The sequence below is a fragment of the Sturnus vulgaris genome, chromosome 7 (genome assembly GCF_052056855.1).
Source record: "Sturnus vulgaris isolate bStuVul1 chromosome 7, bStuVul1.hap1, whole genome shotgun sequence".
Lineage (NCBI taxonomy): Eukaryota > Metazoa > Chordata > Aves > Passeriformes > Sturnidae > Sturnus > Sturnus vulgaris.
In genome coordinates, this window is record NC_142249.1 from 27,413,303 (window position 1) to 27,429,875 (window position 16,573).

General features: G+C 45.0%; 1 protein-coding gene across 8 annotated transcripts in view; it reads left to right on the forward strand.

Annotated features, from left to right (window-relative positions):
- BIN1 (bridging integrator 1) overlaps window positions 1–16,573 on the forward strand; it is an 88,228-nt gene that overhangs the window by 55,822 nt on the left and 15,833 nt on the right. For 4 of the 8 annotated variants that reach the window (XM_088168237.1, XM_088168240.1, XM_088168239.1 and 1 more), the window contains 5 exons: window positions 3,554–3,639; window positions 4,992–5,067; window positions 6,692–6,774; window positions 9,477–9,521; window positions 14,114–14,264. In XM_088168237.1, the coding sequence (XP_088024363.1) occupies window positions 3,554–3,639; window positions 4,992–5,067; window positions 6,692–6,774; window positions 9,477–9,521; window positions 14,114–14,264 (441 nt within the window). The remainder of the gene's footprint in view (window positions 1–3,553; window positions 3,640–4,991; window positions 5,068–6,691; window positions 6,775–9,476; window positions 9,522–14,113; window positions 14,265–16,573) is intronic. The other 4 variants (XM_088168238.1, XM_088168242.1, XM_088168241.1 and 1 more) reach the window with 1 other exon arrangement.

Below are 16,573 nucleotides of genomic sequence, written 5' to 3' on the forward strand. Positions count from 1 at the left end.
CCCACTATCATGTGGAGGAGTTAATCTCCTAATAAATGGCATTAATATTTTTGGTGACCACAAAACAGTCCCTTTTATTCCTCAGCTAAGTAATGCTATTGCCTACCTTGATTTTTTGTTTCTATTTGGGTTTTCTTTTTCTTTGATTTTTTCTTTATCTTAATTTTACTTTTGGTTGGAAACTAACCTCCCCCCCAATAAAGAACATTAGTTTTATTCTGAACCTGTAGGTTTTCTAGCTTGCCTCTACAAAAACTAGTAGGTAGGCTAAAAAAGGCTTCAGTTTTTACATTTGTGTGATTTCAAGACTGAAGGTGTTAACGACAGTCCTAAATCTCATTAACCTCTTGATAAAACTGGGAGGGCTGATGACGCTTGATTTCTTGAGAAGCTTCAGAATGTTAAGCCTAAAAAAAGTCTCCTTTTACCAGCAGCTGTGTTGCTGTCTCTTCTTGCCTGATAATTTTACAAACTCCATGCAAAAATGGGGTCAGTGAGATAGGTGTTTCTACTGTATAGCAAAGTCCCTCCCTTCAGTGCACACACTACTGGCCTTTAGCAGATACTAACAGAAACACCACAGTGGGGATTTTTTGTTTAGTCTGCTGTGGGAGTTGCTATTGCACACTCCCAGTTAGAAATGTCAGTGACTGTGCTTTTTGAAACAAAGAGGAAAATGGCTTAGAACAGCACATTCTTGCCTTTTGACTAAGCTCTGCTGACATATTTAATGCAGACTGAAAAGCAACATCCTTGGTGCTGCAGTGATAACAGAACAATATCTCTGTCTGTAGGAGAAAGTCAGCAAGTTGAGTCCTGAGATGCAGGTCTGGTTGGGACTGGAGGGAATCTTCCTGCTCTCTTCCTTATCCCTGCCTCTTGGATATCCAAACTATTTACTGAGCAGTGCCTAATTACCACAGTTCACAGCATAGTCTTTGAAATGAAATGGTCATCAGATGGCCTGAAAGCACTAAGCTGGACATAACCAGACACTCAGGAGATGTGTGGTAGTAGCAGAAACAGCGTGGCAAAATTGCCCCCTGCCACAGTTGAACTGGTTATGCTTGGCACTCTGAGCTTTGCCTAGGTGTAAGGTCAGGAAGGCATTTGTTGTCCATCTCCTGCTCAAACCTTCCCCCTTTCAGGTAGGGAGAGGAAAGGTTTTCTGAGATCACATTTCATGGGTGTAGGCATTAAGTCTTTCTGCCTTGGTTTCCCCTCAGGGTGGCAAGGACAGCAGCTGAAACAGAAAGTGCACAGATGTGGCAGTGGGCTCTGCCCTGGAACCTGTCCCTGCCTTCCCCCACCTCAATTCCTGAGCTGGCTTTTTCTCTAGAAGGGCTAGTGGCCAGGCTGATGTCTGGCTTTGGCTCTGGCTGGAAGCAGCCAGGGCTATCAAGTGCCAGGATTCTGGCTTCCAAGCAAAATGAATCTCACTGGTGAGGAGATTCCTGGGCTGACTAAGGACTGAAGAATTAATTCAATGCTCTACCTGGGGATGAGAGCACTAGCTGAGCCACAGGCCCTGGATGGATCCCTGATTCCTACAACTACTCTAGAGTGAACGTTGCCTGTTGTTGATTTTGCCTTTGCCTCGGGATGTCACACTATTCATGCATTGCTTTCTAGGTTCTTTGACCTTATATAAACAGGTAAAGGAGAGAGGGAAAGAATGTTAATGATACTCACCACGTCTGAAAAACTAACAGCATTCAATGACGCCTCATCACCCAGCTTTCACATCTCCTGGGTTGGTTCTGGTTCCAGTATAGTTTGGAAGTTAGAATAAGATAAAGCCAAAGGGTGGACTTGCTGGGTTTTGGGGTTTTTTTACTCCTTTTAAAATGGTTGCATTAGAAACATTCATTCATTCATAAAGATACTTTAAGGCAGAGTGAGTCTTTGTGATCATTGTCTCTCATTCAGCATAAACTGTGTCTCTGTTTAAAAGACTTTTTGTTTGTTTTGTGCAAACCCTTTTGAAATGTTGAGTTTTTCAGTGAGTGTAGCAGCGAAACAGGGGTTTCTGGGTGGAAGCACCATGACCCCTTTTCCCCTTGCCTGTTCCTCACCAGGTCTTATTAATTTCTGAATACCTCCCAGATGTGTCTTCTTTTGGGGGAAACTTTTCCCCTGGTCTTGAGTACAGAGCCTTAGCCTTGCCTCTGCCAGCAACGAGCAACCCTTTGACAGGTGAAGCTATCTGTAAAGTAGGAGCTCCTGTGGTTTGAGTTAGGAGAGAAATGGAGAGTGAAAGGATTCTACCCTATATAATGGAGAGTGATTCCTATGAAGAACAGGATTCTGAACTGCAAAGTATTTTTAAGCCCTTTCTCCCATCATTCCTGTCGTTGTATTTAACTGTCACTAAGGAGCAGTAAGCTGGGTTTTTTAAATTAAGCTGACACAAAGAAGATAAAATCTGATTTCATAGAAGGTGTAGGAATCTTACTGCAGGCTGGAAGGGAGATCCAGCTTCTATAGCTTGTGGGCTCTTTGCAGAAGCCTGTAGTGTTGTGAAATTCCTGCTGTTGTCACATATATAGGCACTTGTGCTAACCTTCGAAATTGCTCCTGCAGGGATTTTTCCGTTCTACATCCCACTGCATGGAGGAATGCTGAGCTGCTATAGATTACAGGATAGAAACATTTTACTTAGAAAACTTTAGGTCAGGGCACTGAAAAGAGAAAGAGGTCACCTAGGATAGGTGTAGGAAAGGGCATGTGCTTGTTGCTGATGTCTGCTGTCAGCAACAGAACTGGGAGCATCCTTTTTGTCACTGAAACCTGACAGAATTCGTCCATCACTGTTGGGATCTGTCTGTGTCTAGGTCCAATGAACAGATGAGATTTAAACTCATCTGGGAGAAGGAGATCCATTTTGGTGTTGGGGCTGACAGCCAGCCAGGGATTGCACTTGTGTGAGACCACTGAAACCAAGACATGCTGCTGAAGCCCTGCAGCCTGGCCTCCTGCTGGCACAGCTCATGCTTTGCATACCCTTCCTTGCTTCTCCAGTCAGCTTTGTGGGGGAGCTGTATCCACCAAGGATGCAGATCTCCTCTCTTCCTCATAAGAGGTGGGGCTTTGGCATGACCTTACCTCAGCAGAGAGTCCCCACGAGGGAGGATTCTTCTCTAATGCCATTTGTGATGGATTTCAACTCTTTCTGAGATCTGTCAAGGGGCAGAGGCCTCTATTACCTTCATTGTATCCCAGCTGGAGGTTGAACTGCCTGGCCAACTCCATTCAGTTTTTGAAGTCAGGGAAATTCAAAGAACTTGAAACACATTAGTGGTTGTTTGAATCACTTGCTGAGTGATAATGGGATAATGAGAGATAAATGGGGAAATCCATTGCAAGAACACATTCAACCTGAAGGGTCACCTATGGTGTAACCCTGGTTCCTAGGAGACTAATTTGGGATGCTGGTTACCTCATACCAGAATTTTGCCTGGTCATCCAAAAAGTCAAAAGAGTCACAGTTTTTCCAGCCCTGCAGGGTACTTGTCTGTGCTGGAGCTGACAATCTCCCTTCTCTGTTACTAAGGCTGAAGAAGAGTTAGTTAAAGCTCAGAAGGTGTTTGAAGAGATGAATGTTGATCTGCAGGAGGAACTGCCTTCACTATGGAATAGGTGAGTGCTAGAAGTTTTCCCAAGGGCTGGATGGAAGGAAATGAATATCCAAGCTCTTGGATCACAATTCTTAGCTTGGACTGGATGTCTGCTCTTTTTTTTTCTGGATCATCTCAATCTGTCCTAGGATTCCCTGTAGCCACAGGTTTACTCTTGTGCTTTACTTCATGATTTTTCTGAAAAACATGATTTTACCACAAAGAGCAACTGTATTTCTCTGCTTTGTCTGCTTAATCCCTTTGCCCTGCCAACTCTGCTCAGCTTTCTTGAGAGACTTGAGAGAACATGAGTTTGCCATACTCGTGACTGTGGTGATGAAAAGGGAGGTGAAACAAAGACCAACATTTAGCTTGGGGGATGAACTGCAGGGCAACAGAAACTGATTTATGGGGATGTCACAGTGGAAAACTGGCAAAATCTTCCTAGCAGTGTCCCAGTTTCTTATTTTTAGATGCAGTGTTCATGTCCAGGTTGACAGTGCTGGTCTGTGAGGCTTGAGAAAGTGAGCAGCAGCAGGGTGAGAAAGCAAAGTGCTGATGTCTGCCTTCACTCCCCTTTCCACCCAGCCTGAGCCAGGGCTCCTTGCTCACAGCAGCATGCAGGCCTGGCTGGGGAAGGAGTTGGGAGGGACACAGGCATCTGGGTGGTTCCCTGTGCAGAGCCATGATGCTGCTGCCTTGGACAGCCTCTCCCCCCTGCTGTTGCTTGTTTGGCTGGGTGCTGGTGGAGCACTCTGTGTTGGCAGCTGGCAGGCTGGTGACAGGCAGCTGCTGGGATTTTAAGGTGCCACAGGTTTTTCACAGGCTCCTGCTATCCAGCTGATCCTTCTGCTTCCCTGTTCCTCTGTGCTATCCTTTGCTTTCTTACTCTTTCTGTCCCTGAAGCAAACCGTTCATGCTTTTTTGATTCCTTGGTGCTAAGGGACTTCTGGATGAATTGATATCTGTCCCCCTGCTAATTCCCCCAGCTCTCCCAGCACTGTCTGCCTTTATACTTTTTTCTTTCCATTTTCCTACTGCTTTTTTTTTTTTTTTTTTTTTTTTAACATTCTTTTATATTTTTTCTCTCTTTTTTTTCTTCCCCACCCTATACCTCCCTCTCCCTTTAGCCAGCATAAATTCAGATCCTGTCCTGCTTGGTCTCCTTTTCCCCCTGGGCATGTTTGTCTTGTGCCTGGCCTTTGCTCTGTCATTCCATTTCCTTGCCACCCTCTCTTCTCACACCTGCCGTACCTGACAGAGTTGAGTTTGCATGGGAATGGTGGGTGGGAGGTAGCAGAAGGGGCAGGATTGAAAGGTTTTGAGAGAGCATTGTGTCCATTAAGTTCTTCTGTCTTGTTTTTCATTTGGCAGTCGTGTTGGTTTCTATGTCAACACATTCCAGAGTATAGCCGGCCTAGAAGAGAACTTCCATAAAGAAATGAGCAAGGTAAGGCAACTATCAGCTTATCCTGCTTACTGTCTCTTCACTGTTAATAAAAGAAAAACAAAACCCGAGATCTATCAAACAAACAAACCCAAACAAACAAACAAAAAACAAGGAAAACCCAGAGACAAACAAAAACCCCAAACAAAAACTGCTCAAAACCTCAAGCTAAAAAACAGCTGGAGAAAATGGCCCTATGTTGGAGCATAATACAAACGCTTAGTTTTTTTCTGAGCCACTTGGGACAAAGGCAGTCTGATATAGTAATGTAAAGGGATGGAGCACAGGGAAGAGACCACGGAATCACAACAGAAAGCAATGTTGGCAAGCCAGATCCTGGTGCTGTGTGGCAGCACCCAGAGGAGACCTCAGGACCAGTCTCTGGGAAAGTCTCCCATTGCCACTGTCATTTACAAATATGTTCTTGTTCTTTCAGTTAAGAGCTAGAGAAATCCTGAATTCCTTAGGTCTGTATGCTGCTTGAAAATGTAAATGTTGCACTAATCTTGAGGCAGGACTCAAGCCCAGCTGGAAAACCCTCGTATTCCCTCTGATCCCTAATGTCATCCTGACAACAAAACCGCCACTAAGCAACAGGAAACATTATAGTGCTTCAATTCCCAGCAGTCAGGGGCCCTCTGCCGTGGTGTAACACATTTTATGGGGTCTTTTCCAGTTAATAGCCTACTCTTCTCCACTGAGGGATGAACTAAGTGTTAAGAATAGGGAGGATTGCTATAATTACTAGTCTGTTGCTATTAACTTATATTCACAAAACATGGGAAAGATGCTTGTTAGACAGCAATTCTCTTCTTGTATGATTTTTCTTGTCAGGATTTTTTCTTTCATGAGGAATTTTGTATGAGGGCAGGGCTTTTGCTTTGTTCCATAAGAACCATCTGTTTCTTATTACTGCTACAGCATCCAATTAATTGCTGGTGTTGCCTGCACAACGCCTCCAACCTTGATTTCATGGGATCCCTCCTCCTACCACTGATAAATCCGGTGTCTTGTCTTAGTTATGGATTGGCTGTTTCAGAATAGGAGTGTCTGGAGTGACTGTTGCAGCCTTCGGTGCCAGCAAGAGTTTAACCCCTAATACTACATTTCTGCAAAGACATCTAGGTTCTGCCCAAGCCTAAATGGCCCAGGCCCAGGTGAAGTTAAGAGTTGTTCACCTGAACCTGCCTTTGGCTCCACACCTGAAATGGCCATATCCCAAGCTTTGGTAAGCAGGCCTGAGAAACAGCTTTTGGCTACAGATCCAGAGTGAATTTACAGCTGTAGCACACAGATCTTAGGTAAACAATCAACCTGCTTCTGCAGTGGTAGCTGGCAGCACACTGGTGGGCCCAGGTGATAGGGAAGGAAAGAGGATGATCTGTAAGGAAGACAGAGCATTCCCAGACATGCCAGCAGCTCTTTGGCTCAAGTGCTGTAGCACTGCATACCCCACAGAGAAGTGGAAACAGATTTGGGGTTGTCCTCTCTTGGGATAGCTGAGGAGCTGTGCATGTCCTGCCACAAGCCTGTGTTTGGTCAGTGTGTGCAGGCCAGCCCAGGATCTCCTCTGGCATCCGAGTTCTTTTCTCATACTTTTGCTGTCTTTTGTTTTTGTATTTTGCAGTTGAACCAAAACCTTCATGATGTCCTGCTGGGTCTAGACAAGCAGTACTCAGGCAATGCCTTCCCTGTTAAAGCACAGCCCAGGTCAGTAACTGTGGGTAGTGTCTTTCCCTCAGTAGGGGAGGTGGGACAGGGATATCTCTACCTACCCAGGGGTATTGAAATGTCCAAGTTGTCAGTTGCAAGTGATTTGCCCACCTGGAAGTGCCTTCCTGAGACTTCCTAGAGCCGTGCCCAGGATTGCACTTGGCACTGGGTGATGCAATGCAATACCTCTTACCTTTCTAGGATAGCATTTGGAGGCCTAAACTTTCACTAGGTGCTGGTATTTAGGCAACTGACTCTCAGCTCTGCTTTTAAAGTCTAATTCCAGCTACTGAGTTGCCCTTCCTTCTGGGTCCAGTTGCCCAGCACCTTTCCTGTTCTTTCCCTCAAAAGCTCCCACCATGTACCTGCAGCTTGTCAGCTTGAGCACCAAGAGCCCATTTCCCCAGCCCCTTCTTTGGCTCTCCAAACTTAGAATCACCATTTTGCCAAAGCCTTATGCCCATCCTGTGTACCCGGCTGAAGTGTGTTTCTCCTTCCTGTGTGTTGTGGAAGTAGTTGCAGCAGCACTAATATGAGGCCTCCTGACCTCACTTCCAATCCAAGTGTGTGCATGGAGTGAGTGTCCTCTGGGCCTTCAGTTTTCTTTCCTCAGCTGGGTCCTGTCCTGTATGTTTAAGTGCAAGTCTGCACATTCCCTAGCGCTGAGAAGGGAGGGAGATGTTGGGCTCTGGATTAGGCTGGCTGGCTCCCATCCAAGTGCACGAATGATGAAATAGTGTTGGGCTCTGGCTTCCAGCTGCTGTTAATCCCACGTGCTGGGTGAGCAGGAGCACAGCCCAGGTCCTCAATTGGTGTGTGGATGGAGGGAGGTGGTGAAGTCAGCATGAAGTAAAGGCAAGCTGTGGTCTGAGTGCATTGCTTTAGAAGGGGTAGATCAGCTATTGAGACCTCTGTGCTCCCTTGTGTCTCCTCCCAGTTTAACCTGTTGCAGTCATGCATAGATGACTTGCATGTCTTCTCCCAGCAATTCTTACAGTGTGGTGTTTGCCAACTCTAAAGAAAGAGGAAGCTTGAGTTGAATTTGGCCCCTGAATTTTGGATTGCTGACAGCAGATTTCAGTGATGCTAGTTGGAATGCTTCTTGTAAAAATAATATCTTCTTCCCAATTTAACATGTTGGTGTCTGTTGATCATCACAGCCCAATCAGATTGAAACCTTGTGAGGAGGCTGTGGTGCCCATCCTCTTGCTGCCATGGGCTGTGTTGTCTCTGTTAGCAGCAACCTCCAGGGTCCTTGGAGGAGGATGAGGTAACAGGACAGATGAAGGCTGTAGGTATTACTTTGCCCAGGCCCTTTTTCCTCCTTTCTGTATTCCTCAAGGTACTGATTGTAGGCACTAGTGACAACGTGGCCCAGAGATGTTCATTGCTATTGTGACAAAAAGTTTCTGGCCTTAAAGAGATTTCAATGAACAAATTACTTGTTTTTACAATTCCTGCCCCATCTCTGCACAATTTTTTACCCCGCCCCCAAACCTCTAGTTTCCCTTGAGGTGTAACAGGTGTCAGCTGCAGTTCTGTGCCCTATGGCTGCCTAGGAGACCCTATGGCCCTAAAACCAAAGCTGAGTGCACGCACAGGTGTCTGTGTGTGGGCAGCAATCTGAGTGCTGCTGCTTCATCACCTACTCACTGCATCTCAGCTGAGATGCCACACCTGTCCCAGAGCAATTCTTCCTCCTGAGCACAATGGAGCAGGAGGATATAGCAAAGATTTGCTAGGGGAGTTTTGCAGTGACCAGGAAATGCTGTGAGGCACTTCTGTGTCTGCTGTGCATCTGGCCCCTCATTGTGGTGCAGGGCTGGAGTGAGAGTGTGCAGGAGGAAATAACCCTCACTCATCTGATGACTTATTGTGGTCTGCAGTAGGAGCAGATGCTTCCCTAACCCTTTTCTACTGGGAAGGGGATTGGGGATTGATACAATGGCAGGAAATGAATGAGGAGATGTGAGAAGAGAGGGAATTATCTGTGCACATCATGATGACATTCATGTGAGGCCCTACTGAAATACTACTGTGGGTGATGTATCTGGTGCTGGCAGTGTAGCACAGAACAGCTGGTGTATTTCTGGGAACCTTAGATGTATGTCTGGGATTTGCTACTGAAAGAGTTTGAACATTCAGGGCTCAGATGCCTAGAAGACTGAGGAGATCTGTGGGATTATCCTAGTATGACTGGGCAAACTGGAGAAAGATGTGGTAGGAAAGCTGCTCATGAGGTTCCTTGTATAAGACTGCACAGACTGCATAAGAAAAGAAGAATGGAGAGCTTGTTTCTTTTGCAGCAATGTTCACAGGGCAGAGTGAGGATCTGTGAAAGGACATTTACAGTACTCTGGTGGTCTATGTAGTTTCCTTTTCCTTCTTCTCCGTTTGCACCCTGGCCCCATATTCCAAAGTGCAGGGAAAGTTCTAGTCATATATTTTTGACAGGCATGAAGAACCTTCTACTTTCTCCAAACCTTGCCATAGCTTTCTAGTAATGAAGGGAATTGTGTATGTGTGTATTCGTGTGTGTGTGTGTGTGTGTGAGAGAGAGAGAGAGAGGAGATCCTATCATCTTCATTGCAGCGAGTTTTGTGGCACCAACTAAATGGGTGCATGGAAGCTTAACTTTTCCCCCCCGGTTTGACTGTACCATCCTGTAACTGAAATGATTTGCGTGCCATCCTCAACAGAAAGAAAACTAAACTGTTCGCCAGGCTGAGGAAAAAGATGAGCAGGTACCGGTATGGAGAGCAGCATTTCAATACATGTTTGATTTAGTTCCTAAAACTGGAGAGGCTGTTGCTGGACTCTAACAGCCTGGCACGTGTTAACCCTGTGGTGGGAGAGGGGTCCTTTGCATGATATGATGTGGATGTGTTCGTGGCCTGCTGGGTCCTGCTGAGATCTCTCTGTGTCTGGATAATCCCATTAACTGCTTGTGTGCCTGGTTTGAATCCTTGCTTCTTTTCCTATCTAAGAAGGCAGTGTGAAAACGCAGGCATTGTCTGTCCTGTTGTTTTTGTGTGATGGAAAATGCAGTGCTGGGTTTTCCATGGGAAATATAATAAATTTTGGTGTTTAACAGCTTCTAGTTTTACCTAGTGGGTTTGTCCTTTTGAGCAGGTCTGAAATGCTGCATTCACATCCCCTGCCTGGCCAGGGAGGACCAGTAGGCAGGTCTTTCACACTCAGAAGTCCTACCCTATCTACCTGTTGCAATTGGGTGAATGATGAGAATCCTTACTTGCTGTGTTCTTGAGGATCCTCACTATCTTGCTCCATCCATTTAAAATTCTGTGCAAGGCTGGAGGAAAAGGAAGCATCTTGTCTTGTATAAAGACTAATGTCTGCATCTTGCCTTCAAAACAGTGATGGCATTGATTAACTGGATTGCTACAATGCCTGGAGTTACTGTAGGTCAAGGACTCTGACAAGAACATGGTTTGGAACAAAGTGGGAACTGCTGCATAATGGCATGGAAAATTAATCTAATTTTTTTCTTACTTTTTGTGTTGATACTCCCTCCATGGGATCCTTAGAGGAAGGAAAGAAAAAATTATAATCATCAAGATGGTGTCCTGCCAGCAATAGAAGAAAGTTGTGGTGGATTGAGATCCTTGTTTTTCCTAATCTGGGTTCCTGCTGACTAGGGCAAGTCATGCAGCCCTTCTCTTTGTTCTGCTATGCATACTGTGTAAAGTGGGAGGTTGGAGAGTGAAGAGTGGTAATTTCACAAGGAAGGAACTTAGATATTTATATCTTCAAATGCAAATAGTAAAGCAATATATTGTTACTATTCTGAGGTTTTCTACTATCCGAAAAGGAGAATTCACTGGAGTATTTCTCTGGATGTCTGTCTCTGGTCTTGGTTGGATTGGTGGTGTATCTGTACCAGGCAGGAGGTCTAATATTTCCAGTCACTGAGAGTGGATGGTTATACAACAGGAGAGCTAGTAAATCTTCCCTTGATGAGCTTTACTCACAATGGGCTCCTGCTTTGCCTTGGTAAAGTCCAACTGCCCCAGCAGTTAAGGTGCCTGACCTGGGCTCTGCTGGGGTTTCTGCTGTCAGGGCAGCTGCTAGAATGTGCAATCCCTAGTGCAGAGAAGGATCTGGATCTCTCAGTCTTTGATCTGCAGCAAGAATGTACATTTGTGCCACCAAAAGTTTGGGTATGTAGGTTCTTTTTTCCTTCTTTTTCCCACTCACTCTTTTAAATTTTTTTTTATTTGTCAATAATTGTCCAGCATGCTCTGGTGGTAAAAAATTAATTACCTTTGGCTAAAATGCCCGGTATGAGCCGTAACTGAGGTACCTACCTTTTTTTCTTTTTTTAACTTGAGAACTTGGCAGGACATGACTAATCTGTTTTTACCATATTGGAAAGTAGGTTTTATCCTCTGATGTAGGATTGTTACCAGTGCAAGGGAAACTCATCTGCAGATGTTACTCTGCCCTTCCAGAGCAAGTGAGGCAGCACCATGGAGTGTCTGGGAGCTCAGCAGCACTGAAAGAGGCTGGGGGATTTTGACTTTCCCTTCAGCTGCATTAGATCCAGCTTTCTTTCCAGCTCTCTGTTTGCAGAAGAAAGTTGACACCCCTTTCCCTTCCTTATCTGATATTCCTGGAATTGGCATCACTTCCCATTTGCTCGTGGGAAGGAAAAAGAGCAGTGACCTTCTTGTTTTGGCTTGCTTTTACTGTGGTGCTCATGCTTGGTCAGTAGGTAGAGTCTCTGCACTCTTGCTTTTTCCTGTGTTTCCTGGAGCAGGCAGTTAGCTAGAGACAAGACTTTGCTCTGTGTGGGCAGTGTGTGCTCCATGGGGACGTGTGAAGGACACAGGACCCTGGTGACCATCTCACTTGACGCTGGTTGCACTGGCTAAATTCAGCAAAGTTACAAAGCAACAAGTGCAGGAATGAAGGTGCCGCTCAGGGGGCTGAAAAAGGCTCAGCCAAAATTAGCACTGGCATTTTCCTATGGGGACGGGTCAGCACATCAAACAAGCTGTAAATAGTAGTGACTTAATGAAGGCTTTAGTGTGGGGCCCTCACAGCCCAGTTCTTCCCCTCATCCTACAGGAGCTAACTCACATGGGAGTCTTTTACCAATATAGCTCCAAATTAAGTCACTGCCAGGCACTGGAAACAAGTCACTACAAAACTGTTCCGTGGCCTTTAGAAAATAAGCCTGAACTCCTTTCTCACTGAGAGAACTGGCCTTTTCAAGTCCCTAGAAGGAAAAGGCTACCCTTGTCTTGGTAGGCCAGCTGATAGCCACTAGTCCCAGTATTTCCAGTATAGTCTGGGCATTTGGGAAGTCCTGGCACTCTACATGTAGATCACTGTGTCCACCATCTTCTCCAAAGTGCTTTCAGCTCCAAGGGAGGTGACGTACATTTTTTTCCTCCCACCTCTAGCTTGAGAGGATGTTTTTTGGTGTTTCCTGGTGACTCCTGTTTGGATCAGGACTTCACCTTCACCCTCCAACCATTACTGCTTTTAATCTATAGCACAACTTTATAAATTTTGCAGAATTCTTTACAGAACCTGTGTATTTAAGTCGTTTCTGGGAACTTCTGAGGAAGGACACTGTTCAGTCAGACTGAAGAGCTTATGGGGTTGGCATTACATGTTCTTTAGTCTCTTCTTCTCCCTTTTCCTTCTTCATGTCCCTCTTTCTCCCTTAGTGTGTGTGCCCCTGGTTGAGAGCTGCTGGCAGAGTCACTGGGTTTGTTGCATCATGTTGGTGTGCTGTTGGCATCAGTGTCATCAGAAATATCCAACCTGCATGTGGACCTGAAAAAAGTGCTTTATGGGGAAAATGTGTGTGTGGGGTGTGGATATGGGGGGAGAAGGTTGGGGGAACGGGTGAGGGCAAAGTGAATGAAGAGGGAATGGGATGGGGAGCTTGAAAGCTGGAATGCTGAGCAGGGTGAGATGCTTGCTTGTAAGAGGAGGTTTGTTGAAATGCCTTGCTATCCCTTCTTCCTCTTGCTATCCCCCACTTGTAAACCAATGTTTAGGAATGAGGCCATCATGCATGTTGGCCAGTGACTACCACAACTCAGGCATCCAAGTGTGAGTGGATGTACATGTCTGAGGCTCTGGGCTCTCTTGGGACAGAGCAAAGTAACAAATTATGTGATCTCCCTGCAGAATCAGATCTGCCTTGCTTTAGTGATGGCTCTGTGCCAGGATTTAGTGTCTCAAGTTGTAGGAAAGGATCTGTTTTTTCCAGCTTCTCTCAAGGCCTTGAATTTCACAGGAACTGGGACTTTATAAGTGGAGCCAAATATCACTCTCTGTAGTTGAGGTTACACAGCCCTTTTGCAATATGCAGTAATATTATATTTTCATCTATGTATGGTTTTGCCAAACTGCTGCTAAAATATCCCCCAGCAGTGAATTTTCCCTGTTGAAATTCTCTGGTAACCAACCTTTTACTAAATCTTTCATGATTCTGTATTTTGAAGCAGACTTGACATCAGCCAGGGCACGCCTGTAGGGAAAGGCATGTGCCCCTTGCCGTTCCTTTGAAAAATCTGCCCAAATCTGTCCAAGCTGTGAACCAATAAATGCCATTGGCATATGCTTCTTGCATCTTAATTCCCTGAAGAATCCCTCTTGACTGTGTGTCAGAAACAGTCTTGGAATAAAGACCAACTAGAGAGACCTTTCATAATAGAGAAATTTCTATTAGTAGCCAGAATCTCACTGTTCATTTGCTGTCTAGAATGTTCTGTGGAACCTCTGGCTACTCTGTCTCTCTACTAGCTTAGTTCATGCCATGTCAAGGAATAAGATACTCTGTGATTACAGCCTTAGTTCAGGTGTTCTGGATCTATTAGTCATAACCCATGCAGATGTCCATAGACCACTACACATAAAAATTCGAATCTGTGGAATTTAAAACTAAATGAGCAGCACTAAACTCCTTTCCCCATCTGCTTCCCCAGTGTTAAAGATTATAACATAATGTCAGGCACTTATATTAAAATCTAGCAAAATTAAGGATGCCTGGTTGTTTTGTTTTTGTTTTTTCTTTTTTTGAGGCAAGTATATCAATTCTGTAGGCATTTAGTGAGTAGCCTGCTGCAAAGTAATGCTGCTGCAGTGTGTTGGACTGCGAGTGACTCAGCAAAGAGGCTTCTCAGAAGCTCCAAATGTCTTCATTGCATATCTGGGCAGTGAAGCAAAGAGATAATGGAGGTCACTGATCTGTGCTGGTTAGCACAACTCCTCCTAGGCCTGGCTCAGACTTCTCTCTCTTTTTCTTCCCCTCTCTCTCCCCCTCTCCCCTTCTTTCCCTCTCCACTTCCTTCAGTGACAGCACCCCAGCGAAAGCAAATAAAAGCCCCTCGCCTCCACCAGATGGATCTCCCATCACCAGCCCTGAGACCAAGACTGTCAACCATGAGCTGGAACCATCCACTTTGGAAGCACCTGGGGCAAGCATCCCAAAGTCACCGTCTCAGGTAGTGTCCCCATGACATTGACCATGTCTCTGCTGATGGCACAAGCTCTGTGAGTCAGACATCCATCAGTTGTTTTGCAGACCTCATCCTGCTACTGAACACACAGAATATGGTTGTTCTCTTCCACTGGTTCTTGAAAAAAGTTCTAAGAATGCAAGTTGCTTATTTACCATCTTTATATTATAAGAACTGAGTGTCTTTGAATGACTTCACAGGGAGAAGGCCAATAATAGGATGACCAAGAAGATCCAGGGAGGATGGAGTTGTAGCTAGGCAAGGAAGTTTGTTCTTTACATTTTAATTAACCTATGGAATTCAATGGTCCAGTTTCTTCTTAAGAACTTCTGTATTTGAGAAAGATGAAAATAAAAAAAGCTTAATATTGTATGGAGAACATCTGTACTTTGGACGATGTTTTACTTTACTATCAAGATACAATATTATGCTAAAAAAAGGATTATATTTTTATGCTAGGAAGAAATTACATGGGTTCCAGGGACAAGATAGTCCATTGTATGGAGTCTGATACCCTCCATATGGCCTTCATTAGGCCTTTCCTTACACAGGAAATATCTAGCAGCATGTCCAAAACAGTAGATATAGCTACTCAGCACATCATATCATATATGTTTTACTTTGGGAAGATAAAACATTTGCTTCATCTTCTTTTCCCTCTGTTGCTGAGTAGGGGAAAAGCTTAGTAGGGAAAAGTAGTAACTAGACCAAATTTGTGTTGGGTTCCAATCCTTCTGTCTCAGTAAGTGGGACACTAGGAATAGTCTTCCAAGAAGAATTAAAGCTAAGAGGGGTTCTGGTCAAACTGCTAAGAAAACCCACTGCTCTGAAAAGAGACGGGTGCAACCCAGAACTTCCTTGCTGTTCCCATGCACAGCAATGTGATTGCAAATCCAAGCCTGTAGGGCAAGTTTTGTCCTGTTTATAGATAGCCTCTCGTGATATTTTTTTCTCCACTGCATATTTGGTTTTTAGGATTATTGAAACACAGGAAGGGGACGTTTGGCAAAATTTCTTTTCCAGCCCTGTGACATGTGTGGATGCCTGGCAGTGTCTTTTCAGGACTTCTCCAGGGTCTCTGAACAGCTCGGCGGTGCAGAGCCTAACCATGACTTCACCACCAACCTTGTTAGGACCTTTGGAGTAGGTTCTGTGTATGGAGGAGAGAGGATAGGATATGCAGAATTGCCCTTCAGTTGCAGGTTTATTTTGCATTTTGTTTTTATTTTTTTCCCTCAGAGATTTCCAGAACTCGATTAAAATTTGGAGCAAGAAAACATTGAAATTTATTAAGCTGTTCACAGCAGACTTCACTCACCCTGCTTGTGGACTCATCCTGCTGAGTTGGTTTCTTTCCTTTGCTTTAAATAGCACACACAACCCTTGTTTTTGCCAGGCTGCAAGTGCTTTCTCCTTCACTTGCTGCCTGCCTGCCCGCAGGAATGGGGCCGGAGGCACCCCTTGAGGAGCAAGCAGGATATTCCAGCACAGCCCTGGCTTGGATGGGCCACAGGCAAGGCTGAAATGTCACTTGCAGCGAACGCTGCCACCGCCTGGCAGCTCTTCCTCAGTCTATTTAATTCATCCCCCCAGGCATCACTGCGCTGAAGAGCAGGAGCTCCCTATTTACAGTAGCTGCTAAGAGATGGAGCTGGCTCCAGAGGTAGGGAAGACAGAGGCAGGAGTTCCACGCTCAGAGCCGAGCCTGGTGTCTGTATGGATAAAATCTAGAAACCAAGTGTGTGTCAGCTTGACAGGCAGCTGGGGACACAAGTGTCTGCTCTCTCAACAGTGCCCGACTTTAACACTGAAATCTTCACAGGTGTCTTTACTTTTGACCTATGGGTAAGTGATCTGTTCAGTGGTCCTTCAAGGGAGGCTGAGGGGCCTCACCCTCTTTGGGAGGATGGAGCATAAAGCAACAAGCAAGAACACTTCTCAGTTCTCTCTGGCCTCTTCGTTTCTGAAATCCCAATGCAGAGTGTAAGCCAAGGCTGTGGAGAGAAAGACAAGACTAGGAGTGATAATAATAATTGCTATCTAAATTTTGAACTGTTCCCTATACAACCCAAAACAACTTCAAACTCATTTACTGTCATTTAATTTTTAAAAACAGTTTATTTCTGTCTTTTGGAAGAAGTGAGTGCTCTCAGCTCTCCACAGAATAATTTGATGATGGCACAAGACTTCAGGGGATCTGTGAAACTTAAAAGGTCAGACTTCTGCTCTCAGTTACACCACTGAAACTCTGTAATGAGACTTTTGAAATCAGTGCAACTGTGCTGAATTTGGGC